The sequence below is a fragment of the Chelon labrosus genome (assembly GCF_963514085.1).
Source record: "Chelon labrosus genome assembly, chromosome: 4".
Lineage (NCBI taxonomy): Eukaryota > Metazoa > Chordata > Actinopteri > Mugiliformes > Mugilidae > Chelon > Chelon labrosus.
In genome coordinates, this window is record NC_140340.1 from 24,427,852 (window position 1) to 24,441,006 (window position 13,155).

Below are 13,155 nucleotides of genomic sequence, written 5' to 3' on the forward strand. Positions count from 1 at the left end.
TCCTACAGTTATAGGAACAGGCTAGGGTGATGTTACTTTACGATAGTGCCAGGGCTGTGATACATTTTTTGTAGCATAACTGCTCTTTTACCAGGAAACACCCTGCATATCTGTGGGTGGAACTAAACGACTGTTTGACACAAAGAGCATAAATAAATAAATATATACTGTATTGTAGTGCATTAAATATATTAAAACATTTGTGTCAGTCAGTGACCTGGTGTTGTAAAATAGAACATAAAATATAAGTATTAGTGATACATCCGCAGACAAGAGCTTTTGTTACACCCTTTTTTGACAGAAACTGTATCTTTACTTTTCGTAGTTAATCATTTTGATAGTGCGTATTGAATAGCAAAGAAAAAAAAATGACATGCCTGGATTTATTTGACACATATTCATTTTCAGGTTTCTGTCATGTATGATCACATATGAAATATTAAGCAGAGAAAGTCTACTGCAGCACCTGCCAAGAGTGCTCTTGTGCAAACACAGAGTAAAGTTCACTCCTTGACCCATATGGCAGCCCACTCCCATCACAGTGCCTGTGCACCATACAGTAATGTGAACGACACACATAATCACAGCGCTGTACTTGTCATTTTCTTTCAAAATGTCTTAAACAAAAGTTCCTGTGTTTATGGAGGTGATCTGATGGAGGGTAGATCAGATCACCAAGCAGGAATGTCTGTGACTGGGAGACCATTAGGCTCTCCAGGGGGAATCTATTTCTCTGTCTGTCTGGTTTAAAATAGAGCCAAAGAGTGATAGGGGACTGATGCATGAGGCTACTGTTGCTCTTGAACTAATCTCAAGAATGAAAAGTGCCATGCCATGATAGTTTTGTTGTCTCTTTATCTCTCTGGCACAATCCTTGTTTTTTTCTCCACCTGCCAGCAGTTCTAAAAGCACTACAGGAAGCACTGGTTTATGGAAGTGACATTTATTTGATCCGTCTTTGAACAACTGCAAATGCGACCCTAATCCTGAAAACCCCGTGGCCTTTTCATGTGTTCGTCCTGAGTGGGAACGATCAGGCTTTGCCTTTACAAATGATGGTTCTGTCTGTGCTGGTTAGGCCAGTGTTGACACAGACACAGCGTGCAGTGCCGAGCGGTTCAGTGGGAAGGCTGGAGCGCTGTCAGCCTTTGGCGCTGATGATGAATTTTAGGATACTGCTCGAATAAGTGAATGTGTAGTGGAACAGGCTGGTGAATGAACAAGGACAGGCATGCCAGGGTAGACGTGCCCAGAGAGAGGGAAGGACTACACATGTCAGTTTGCAAAGCAGTCATTCCTGCCAAGGACTCCTAGCGGGGACAGTAAATTGAATATGATTGAGTTTCATGTTAATGGGCTCACATTTACTGTCTAGTTTTGAATTTTTACAAAGTTCTCTAGTTGGAGGGATTGTCGATACAGAGAAAAGTGGAGAATTTAGACTTGTATAATGAGTAGTTGGTCTTTAACTACTACACAATGAATTTAGCTTATCTGGCAAATACTGTAATTAGTTTTCTTGCTGAAAGTTAGATGAGAGCATTGATGCAAATAGCTCATGTCTGTCCATCCAATACGAAGGGACAGGCAGAAGCTCTTAACAACTTAAAATACTCATGTTTAGATGCGAAAATGCCGTCCTTAGTTAAGCTCAGTGGCTGCTGGCTAAAGCCTCACATCTACTGTATATATTTGAGAATGCCATCAATCTCCTCATCTACTGTATCTCATGAGGAAAGCTGATAAAAAATATTTTCAAAAATGTACATACTTCGTCATGTAGTGAGGAGGCACACAGGCCTTTAGCAAGTACAGTTGTAGATTATTTCAAGCCAGGACATGTTTTTGGATTCTTAGACACCCCTCTATTCTGCAAGCGTTTTAATAAAAGTGTCTATGCAAGTAATTTCTCAGAAGTCTGTCGAAAGTCTGTCTAGAGCAGCTGTAGTCTTTTGTGGTTGTCTTATGTAGAGAGACACTTTGGCAAAGCACGACTGAGACCCGGGGAGTTTTTCCTCTAACATTATTGGCTGTATCGGGCAGCTTGTTCTTGAATGACCCACGGTGATTTAAAACAGTGTTAAAGTGCTTTTTGCAAAGAAATGCAAAGAAAGGAGCCTTCATTTTATGTGTATGATGCTTTAAAATACATATCTGATATGGAACAGAAGAATCCAAAACCCAAAGGCTGATCAAGTGGAAAATGAAATCTTTTTTTCTGAGGAAATGGGATATATGCCGACTGAGATTTTATTACCCATACAAACATAGGAAAGATGGTTGTGGAATCTGGATCCCTCCCTAGTCGCTATTAACACGAAAGATCCCCTGGAGCGAAGTCATCTCTGCCCTGTCAGGACAGCTTTTATTGCAAATCACGTAGCACTTTTTTTTTTTTTATTCCTGAAGCATTTCCTGATCTTGTTTTGGTCGTTCTGTCTCGGCCTCAGAGGTATCTTGTCTAAATATGCGTGCACTTGTGTTTTTTTTTTTTTCATTCTTTCTTTCTTCTTTCCTTTTTCCGTGCAAATTGCTCATCTCTGCAGTACAGCAGCTGTATGTGATGACAAAGATCACCTGTTGTGTGACACCCATGACAGCCCGTTGTGCTGCAGCCATGCTTAAACCATGACCGTTCCACTGCTCTGGCTGCAGCAGCTGTGGACCATGGCAAGGTGGTGCATGTATGGGAACGGCCGTGAATCTGATCACCACTTAAGAATAAGGGCGACGTGTGTGCTATCTCTGAGATGTATCCCTTTCTCCAGTCCCCAGAGGACGGCCCGACAGTTCAGCCTCACTAGTGTGTATGGCACCAGAACCCAGTAGTTCAAATTCAAAGACAATGACCACACCATCCATGTATTATTCTATCTGCATAGCAGCCTGACAGCTAATTTCTCATGCTGGTCCATACGGGACTGTGAGCACATAAATCTTGATTGGTATACTTTCTCTTTTACAGCATGTAATCAGTTTGCCTTTTGTTTCCACACTTTCCAAGCTGTAAAAGTCATATTTTTAGCTTTATTCTCTCCATCTCTCACTTCTTGACTTTCTCACTGATTTCATTGTCACTCCCAGGCGTTTCCTTGCACATCTAGGTTGGAAAAATTCTCAGTTTCATGCGAAAGGCCCTTTTCCTATTGCAGATAGTGAATGTGTCTCCTGGGATGAGTATTTAGGTCAGGTACTGAGCAGCAGAGAGACTTTATCACCTATCATGTGCTTAGCTCCTCTTTTATTTGTTACTGTGGCCCTTTGCTGAACAAAAGCATCAACAAAAGCATAATCTAAATCAGGCAGTGTCCAATGTCAGAGGCCTGTAAGACAGCTAATGTGCGGGTTTGTGATTTAAAGGCCTCCAGAAGTGGTTTAAGAATATGCGATGCACTTCTCCTCTGGGAGAGAAGAGATATTTCCTTTCCCTCAAAGTGGAAGACATGAACTATGGACGCAGGAAGAAGAGAATCCATGCACATCTTGTTTGAATTTACTGAGAAATCCCAAGCGGTTTACCAACCGTGGTGCTCCAGTCTAGACTGTAGAGGACCAGACTGATTTCACAGCTTGACTTTTAAATATCTGTTTGGTGCTGGTACTTATTTGTTTAGGGTGGTTTAGTGATAGGTTATTATACTAGTGGCTCTCAAACATATCCTGAAAAACAGTCCATTCCCAACATGGACAACATTCAGAGTCTTTTCATTTGAATGATTAACTCTACTGGGGGTGCAACTAATGAAAACAAACCACATTTAAGTCATATATAGTTTTTTTTTCTGTCCTGAGATTGTGCACTGTTTACTGACTATCATTTTAATATAGGATGAAAGTTCTGGTTGTGTAAATGTGTATATTTTTAAATGCCCACAATAATTCTACTAACAAGAAGACATAGTATAGTTAGTATAAATTACTAACCTGCAACATGTAGCATTTTATAGATGTCAAAATCACAGTTGTATTATAAATTGCAGTGATAATACAATATGGGAATTACTGCTTTTCTGTTCTAGTGATTTAGTGAACACCGACTTTTATACTTTTGTTGCAATTATGGCTAAAGACCTAACACAATGTTCCATTTTGTTCATTATCCGGTTCAGTAGTGTGTATGAGGGTTCATCTTTTTGTGTGCTGAGAGTGGTTGGATTGACTGAAACCTATGTAAATATTAGTAGAGTGCTTGTGCTGTAGAGCATGATGTTTTTTTCACCCGTTCTCTTTACCTGACTTCTCTCTTTTCTCTCACAGGAGATGTTTACATACAGCCAACACAGGATATAAAAAATCCTGTGATATATGGAGTCTTCTCTGTCTCTGGGTGAGTACGCTTTAACGCGCCTTGTGTAATCTTTGTTTTTGTTGTATTCTTTCTCAGATAAATTTACCAGATCTTGTCCTGTCCCTTGCTTTGCTTTTATTCAACAGCTCCGTGTTCAAAGGCTCAGCGGTTTGCGTGTACTCCATGGCTGACATCCGCATGGTCTTCAACGGCCCCTTCGCCCACAAGGAGGGTCCCAATTACCAGTGGGTGGCCTACACTGGGAAGATCCCATACCCTCGACCCGGGACGGTGAGCCTCACCTCACACTGACCCTGCTCATGAATTCCACAACAGGCTGGCATAACAGGAACTTCTTTCTGACTTAGACCTTAAATAGAAACCACATGAACAAGAACCAGGCAGCAGCATAACCAAACTCAAAATATTACTCCAGGACACGCTCTTTTTTACGTGATTAAGTCCATACTCACAATGTTGATGTTTCTCTCCCAGTGCCCTGGAGGTACGTTCACCCCCAACATGAAGTCCACTAAGGACTATCCAGATGAAGTGATTAACTTCATGAGGAATCACCCTGCAATGCACAATGCTGTGTACCCTGTACACAAGCGCCCCCTGGTGGTCCGGACCAACGTGGACTACGAGTTCACCACCATCACAGTGGACCAAGTGACGGCTGCAGATGGCAACTATGAAGTGCTCTTCTTAGGAACTGGTGAGTGTTTTTGAAACTTTTCTGATAAAAATGAGGGATGGGGCTAACCCTTTTCTTTACTTATTAAATCATCACAGCTTTGCTGGGGTTATTTTTAACTGACAAAGGTGTGAAGTCAGTCTGAACCCATGAACCCTTAGATGGTAGTCAGAACAATGAATGACAGTGCCATTTGGAGGTTGAATAATAGAGAGCAAAATTCCCCCATGGAAATAAATCCCATGTAAGTGGAGGACTTGTCTCCACTGCTGTCATTTATCACTAAAAGAAAAGCATTCCTGTCCTTTGTACTCAAGTGGAAATTTAACCAATCAAAGGGTTTGTAATTCTGTCAGCTCACATGACGTAAACAACAGGAGATTTGTACCTGGAGGGCAGGGGTGGATCAGCAGCAGGGGGGAGAGAGGAGAAACAAAAGAGGAAGAAAGAGGGGGTGTAGTTAGCATCCATCACCTTAATCTAGCGCAGTGGTATAAGAAGATAATGTGTTTGTCTGCATATCTGGAACCTCTAATAAGGCGCCTGTGTGACAGCAGCTACCACACAGAAAGAGAGCCTTACACGTTGCACGTGATGCCTCTTAACTGCCGTCTTTGTTCATCTGTGCGTTACGGGGGGACTAATGGGCTTGTGAGCGATGGCGGCCACAGTGGAGGAATGTGTGTCTTTTCAGCTGCTGTCAGAGGCAGCCATTCAGCCCTGGGTTCCTGGGACTCAGTGTAGAAGTCATAATAAATCTCAGGTATCCTGCTCATAGGAACTCTTCACAGAAATCAGACATGGCCCGGGATAGGCCAAAGAATGTGTTAAGGCACCTAAATGAAAAGGTCGAGGCAAGTATGACAGAACAGGTTTGTCATGGTAAGCACACCAAGTGGAGCAGAGCTTCACGTCATTGAGCAAAGGTTAAACCGAAGAGAACCATGAGACAGAGATTAAGAGTACAGTGCAGGCTGTTGATATGAGGATTATCCATTGTAGAGGGTGCTGTGAGAATAAAATGGGAATCCAAGGGGGTGTTGACAGGAGGAGGGGTGTGAGGTTGCAGGTGTGTGGCTTACAGGTGTGTGTTGCGGTCCACAGACAAGGGGACAGTTCAGAAAGTCATTGTGCTGCCCAGAGATGACCTGCAGACTGAGGAGCTGGTCCTGGAGGAGGTCGAGGTTTTCAAGGTCAGCTGTTATTACTTCTTCTACCTCCCTGTCTCTCTCTCTCTCTAATACATTTCTTGCCACCCATGCCTTTTTCCTATTTTGCTAGTTTGTCTATGTCATTGGCCTTGACTATGAAGACTGTGCTCACTATTATTATTTCCTCCATCAAGGTCCCTACTCCTATAACGACAATGAAGATCTCCTCCAAAAGGGTAAGTGTGTCTGCACAACCTTTTCTTAACCTGTGTTCACATAAAGAGGAAAGAAATCGTCCTTTAAAGAAACAAATGATAATTCGGAAAGGTCCCAAGCTACATGCGCACAGCTGTATTTCCTTGTTATGTCCTTCCTCATAATTCACAGAAAAGCGGTATGTCTGGGAAACGATGGAGAAAGAAATATGGAAAAGACATTAAACGTTTTAGTGTTTTCTTTCAAAGAGATTAAAATACTTGGCCTCTTCTGCATGAAATGACATCACTCTGCAGACAGAGAGTTAGGATTACACACGGCCTGCCAGATTGATGAATTTCAAACAGCTGATCATAAAATTATGTATGCAACCTGATAGAAATGAGTTCAAATTTTCTTAGATTATCCCAAGGCGGCTGCTTTTTCAGTGCAAGACTAGATTTTAGCTACATGTAGGCCATACAGTCTTTGTATGGAAGCAGATAATGGCCATGCTTTTTTTCTTTCTTTTTTTTTTAAATCAAACTTTTCATCTAAATATTAAATTTAATCAGTAATGACCACTGACTACAGTGTCCAGTAAAGTAAAACAACTAACCACCAAATGAATGACGACTCTTCTTTGAAATAGCCATATTGAAAGCTTTATTCACATCATATTATTTTTGTGGGGACAGAAAATCCAAGCTCACTTGCTCATGTCCAGGTCTGAACATCAAACTTTGAGTTTTAGTGTAAAACAGTGATGATTTATTTTATTTTTTTATCTCAAGCATGCCGATCGTTACTGAAATCAAGCAGAAAAGCTTTTCAAATTGCAACGTCAGACTGACTATGAAAATGTTCTGCTTGCCTCCATGTATCTGGCTCTGCCCAGTGCAGCTGTCCTAATAAAACTCTTTCATCTCAGTTTTCAAAGTGTCCAACACTGTGTTTAACACCACTCCGTCCTCTTTTGTCTCAACAGCAACAGCTGTATGTGTCCTCCGCGGTGGGGCTGACGCAGCTGGCTCTTCACCGGTGCGACGTGTACGGCGAGGCCTGCGCTGACTGCTGCCTGGCCAGAGATCCTTACTGTGCCTGGGATGGCAAGTCCTGCTCCCGTTACTCCGCCTCGCAGAAGAGGTGAGCACCAACAGCAGTGTTAGCATGAGCCAGCTCCCTCCATAACTAACTGACTCACTCATCTGGTGTGTTGAATGATGCTTGTGTCAGACTGCGTGGATGGCTGAATGGCTGTTGTAATGGCCTTTTTAATCTGTTACATTCATCGTAGTCTTTGGGTAAACGGTGGCTAATGACACTAATAAATGATGTACTTACAACTAAATAATAAAATAATGATACGACATAGTATAACAGGGTGGTGGCCTGAGGTTAGATCCATATGTATTGAATACTTTGATGGCTTTATGTATTGTTGAACGGCTTTGAATGGCTTGCGGTTGCTTTATGATTTTTTTTCTCTCCTTATTCGGCAATACTGGTCTGACCCCTTTAGACGTAGCCGGAGGCAGGACGTCAAGTACGGGAACCCCATCCGTCAGTGCAGAGGCTTCAACTCGAATGGTAAGACGCGTACGCCTCAGGCGGCTGAGTTTCTGTCTGTTTATTAGGAACACAGGATGTTGGCATGTGTCACTGTTGCTACTACAAACAGCTCAAGGTGCTTGTTTTAATGGGCTCTAATGACTGTATTCTGGCAGATTTATAGTAATCTTTGATTGTATTGCTAAATGGCCTTTGATTTGCCACAACTGAGATTCTAAGGAGCTCATGGTATTGAGTACTTTGGTTGCCATGGAAATCTCTCTCTGCCCCGCAGCCAATAAGAACACCCTGGAGATGGTGCAGTATGGGGTGGAGGGGAGCAGCACCTTCCTGGAGTGTCAGGCCCGCTCACCACATGCTGTCATCAAATGGCATCTGCAGAGAGATAACAGCGACCGCAGAAAAGAGGTGGGTTGCCTGATCATGTATTTTAAGTTATATAAGTATATTATTTTACTGAGGAGGTCACTCAGATGCATAATTATCCAATAGGAAATGTCACATAAACACTTCCTCAAGTATTGAATGTGCTTGGATTTCTCTGTCAGAGATTTGTAAAAGATGAGCATTTTTACAGATGAGCATTAATCATTTCTTTTGGATATATCCACCAGAATGTTTCATTTCATTTTGTTACTTTGAAAGAGATTTATATGGAATATGTCACACTGAAAAATAACCCCGGTGTCATTTCTTCTTTCTGATTATCTGTTAACATGATTAAGTGATTCAGGCTCTCAGTGAATTATGCCTGATTTCTCGCACAGACCTCTGACTGTCCTCCGGCCCAAGGGAAGGACGCGTAAAGGGGAGCTGTGAAAAAGCCCTCTGCTATGATATACAGCCCTGAGGCACTGGTTAAAGTTTTATTGTGAAGCTATGTAACGTCGCTGCTTCTCTTTTATTGACTATTCTGTTGGATGGTCTCTATTCCCGCAGGGAGGGTCAGTTTTCCCGCTGCCTGGTGCTTCTGATTCTGAGCAAAAAAAATAAAAAAAAGCTGTCATCACCTAATCAGATTTTTGAGTCTAGATGGAAGAAGGAGATGGGATGATAGAATTACATTACATCAGTTACTTTTGTTTACATTTGGAGTGAATGTTCATTCAGCTGGGTTCTTTCACAAAAACTCTTCCCGTTCGTTTTTGTTGTAGTTGTTCAGTGACGGAGGATAAACTTGGACTAATCCTGCACATGTTATTAAATTGGGGGCCTGCCCACACACCCACAGCATTTGAAAGTAGTAATGTGCCTGTTTTGTGTGACCTATTTTCAGTTAGAAGCACAGGGAACTTGGTGCGCTGCGATAGCCTACCTCAGAGATAGAGTCCTCCCTCTCTCACCTCCTCTATCACTTCCTGTCTGTTTCCACTACTACCTGTCAAAATGAAAAGGCAAAAATTGCAAAAGCTTGGGGAAGTTCTTCAAGAAAACTTGACTGATAAGAGCATTCTGTCATTGGTGAAATACTGGCCAAAGTCAGACGATTAGTTGGAATACATCAAAGATGTTTAGATGAAATTAAAATATATCAAGTGAAAGCTAGGGACATTAATTGAAATATTGTCTGTCTATAAATGGTTGCTCAAAACTTTAGCTAAAGGCATATATTTAATATTAACGTTGGCGGTATCAAATATATAATATTTATTCTGATTAATCAAAAGAACAACATGTCATTAACTTAATGTTCTCCATATCTTCTTATTGGTGTTAACCACAAAATCTAAAGCATAGTTCACTCCACCACCCACAGCCAGACAGTGTGGGGCACTAGGCCAAGAGGAACTGTGGGATATGCAAAGCACTGAATGCAACTTCATAGAGCTATTAGAAAACAATATGTGCACCAAGTGTGGGTAAAGTGTAACATGTGTTGGCATTCTTTTCATCACATCAGCGTGTACATAAAGGAAGTCCTTAATGCTGCACATGTGAACACTTGAACCTTTTATCTGGGCCTTGCAATGTTGTGCAATTTAGTTCTGTTCTATTCAGTGATATCTGGTTGCCATTTAAAATAGAAAATAATTGAACAGGGAAAATGATACTGAATTATAATGAATGAATCCAAATGAAAATGCTGAAATGTAATCTCTGCACAGGGATGCTGTATAAATACAGATATTTTAGTAAAATGATCAGATACCCAGACATGAGGTTGTCACGTTACAGATGACTGATGGGCTGTTCTTCTCTCTCTGCAGATGCGTTCTGATGGTCGGATACTGAAGACGGAGCAGGGTCTCCTCCTGCGATCTCTGCAGCCCTCCGACTCTGGCATGTACCAGTGCACCGCCACAGAGAAGAACTTCAAACACACGCTGGTCAAGCTGCAGCTGGTGGTGCTGTCGAGCCGGGCCGTCAACAACGCACTGGTGGAGGGCGCCGGAGGACTGGTGCCGTCTTCCCTCCACTCCGGCACCCAGTGGACCCCCAGCGCAGGCCAGTACAAGGACCTGCTGACCATCCTGAGCCAGCCAGAGATGAGCCTGATCAACCAGTACTGCCAGGACTACTGGCAGTTTGGAGACCCGCTGTTGGGCGCCCTCAAGGCCAAAGACCTGAAGGAGCTGAAGGAGCAGAAGAAGCCCCGCAACCGCCGGCATCATGGGGACGGGGATGAGGAGGAGGAGCAGGAGGAAGTAGAGACATGAGAAGCCCGACTCTACGTCTGAAACACCCTCAACATAACCCTCCCCTATCCCTACCCTTGTGAAAACTGGGAGAGACTCAATGAGAGTAGCAACGTGAAAAAAAAAAATCCACAAACCGGAAAAAAGCAAACTGAGAAAAAAAAGAGGCTTTCAAACAAAACCCCACATACTTCCACTCAAACAGTAAGATATATGATACACAGTATTTATTGTAGGTTGTATATAGAATCATTGCGTGGATTCCTTTGTACTTATAGAAAAAAAAAACATGCTCTTTGTGTATAGGTACCTTTGGGGCAAATATTGTTATTATTGATGTTAATTTTATTGTTGCTGTTACTGTCGTTACAAAACTCATCTGTCAGCATCACATGACCTTAGTGACTGTTTGGAATGTGTTGTCAGGCGTGTAAGCTGTTAGGAGGGAGCTACATGAAGCTCTCTGTAACGGGGAAATGAGTTGTTGATAAGAGGTGGTGGGATATCTCTTGTTTCTTGCTTGGTCTGACTCGACGCCAGGACTCTTTTTATTTCTGGACACTCCAGGAGCGCCTGTGATGCAACCTCTTCGTGGCCGTATGTGGACAGAGACTTCATGTCTCAAAGGGACCATTGATGCACGGTCCTAGTTATTGTGGGGAAACAATCCTTTCTCCATGGGAACCCAGACTTACAGAAGACTGTTCAAATATTTTCACAGTTATAATTGGATCCTTCAACGGGAAACTGGTGCTTGCCCTCAGTTTTTTTTTTTTTCTTTTTCTGTTTCCTTTCCTTTCTGTTTGTGGGACAGATCGTAAAGTGATGCAGCATCATTGCTACACGTTGGCCCAGATACGTGCTTCACAAAAGCATGACAAAATTCTTAATTGTACTGGCCTACTCTGAGTAACCTGCAGCTTCTTCTTGACACAAACTCAAGTTAAACCATGAGACACAGATGAACAAACCAAGCGTCAGATAAATTTTTATAAAAAATACAATGAAACCATAATTTGAAGTGAGACTAAGGTGAGATAAGGGTCATGGTTTTGCACAAAGGGCATTATTCTTTTACTTTCAAGGGACATTGGCTGGGGCCAAATACAACAAGCACACTTGGGCAAGGCATGGCTGACTGTGAAGAAACAAATCCAGTTTACGACAAAAGAAGAGCCCAGATCAGGCAGCAGTTGTTAGCAGTTAGCAGTGAGCACACACGACACATTTTGTTATTTCCTCTTTTTGACATTCATGTGTGGGAAAAAAATGCCCATATACACAACAGAGCATTGTAACACTGTTGTGACACTAACCAAAATATTGAATATTGGGAAGCTGGCTTTCATTGTGTGCATGAACCTGTATTTGTACTGTATTTCTGATAGTGCGTGGTTGTTGTTTTTTTCTGTTTTTCACCTCTGTGGGTTGTACAGTACAGTCTGATGGACTTTCTCAGTACAGCAAGATGGAGAAAACAAATGCTTTAAAGATGCCGTCATTTCAAATACTCCCTGTATAAAGCATGATACATATTTTCATTGACATCGACATAAATGTAGATTTTGTCGAAGTATAATGTGAACTAATCTTGCATATGTGTTTGGTTAGGACATAATGTGGGAAGTTTAAGTATAAACACATGGAATATTCATTTTATAGAGAGGGCCGTTAGTGAAAATATAGTGATTGTCCTATTGGATTTGTTATGCTCACCCTCTTGTAGATCATCATGCTATTAAAACTTTAATAATTAAAAGCAGTTTTCACAACCCTGTGAGCACCTTTGAGGGTTGTTAATCAGGCCTTCAGGAAGTAAAAAAAAACTTGGAATAAGGTGAAAATTGATTTCCATTACATTTTGATGTTAAGATGCTTGTAATACACTTTCCCAGGTTTATTTTCAGGCTGTATAGATGCCTCTGAGGAGATGCATCTGTAAATCATACAGGGTCGTCTGTATCTGCTCCTCCTGCATTCCTCAGAATCCAACAAAGCTCCTGATTGTCTTGTTAAAATGACACCATGGACCTTCAGCAAAAGTTAAAAATAAAAACACAAAGAAAGGTTGTACAATTTGTTGGTATTGTTTTATTTTTTAAACAAATGTGTCTTTAGTTTTTGAGTGTTTCGTTTTGTTCATTGTCTTTGCATCGTCAGACTTTATTTCAGAAAAAAAGAAAAAAAGAAAATGCACAGAGGTGATGTTATTGTAATGACTTGTGTAAATTACTCTATCTTCCCTTTCCATTGTTGTTGCTGACTAATAAATTAAAGCTCTATATTTTATAAGAATGGAATGCTCCCCCCCTTCATTGTGATTCAACTGATGCTGGATGTTTTCCGTGTTCTGCCCAGAACCCTCTGGATCCTTGGAATAAAGTTGTACCTGATAAAGAGATATGTATGCACATTTGTATAAAATATGCACACTGCATTTAAGTTGGCAATGAAGCAGCGGGAAGGTAAAAACAACTCGCACTTGAACCAATCTGTATCTTACCAAAGAAAATACACAGATTTGTTCTTTGTTTAAACGTGAGCCTCATTTAACCCACAAGTTCAGTATGACACTTGAAAAAAACAGAGCCATCGTTCAGATGCAGAGTATTTCTT

General features: G+C 41.6%; 1 protein-coding gene across 4 annotated transcripts in view; it reads left to right on the forward strand.

Moving 5' to 3' along the window:
- Positions 1-13,155, forward strand: part of LOC311486656 (semaphorin-3F-like) — a 55,578-nt gene extending 42,423 nt beyond the window's left edge. For 2 of the 4 annotated variants that reach the window (XM_084542584.1, XM_084542586.1), the window contains 9 exons: positions 4,258-4,327; positions 4,435-4,579; positions 4,784-5,006; positions 6,090-6,178; positions 6,331-6,372; positions 7,320-7,477; positions 7,854-7,921; positions 8,178-8,311; positions 10,111-13,155. In XM_084542584.1, the coding sequence (XP_084398710.1) occupies positions 4,258-4,327; positions 4,435-4,579; positions 4,784-5,006; positions 6,090-6,178; positions 6,331-6,372; positions 7,320-7,477; positions 7,854-7,921; positions 8,178-8,311; positions 10,111-10,560 (1,379 nt within the window). In that variant the 3' untranslated portion in view covers positions 10,561-13,155. Of the gene's footprint in view, positions 1-4,257; positions 4,328-4,434; positions 4,580-4,783; positions 5,007-6,089; positions 6,179-6,330; positions 6,373-7,319; positions 7,478-7,837; positions 7,922-8,177; positions 8,312-10,110 lie in introns of all 4 variants that reach the window. The other 2 variants (XM_084542583.1, XM_084542585.1) reach the window with 1 other exon arrangement.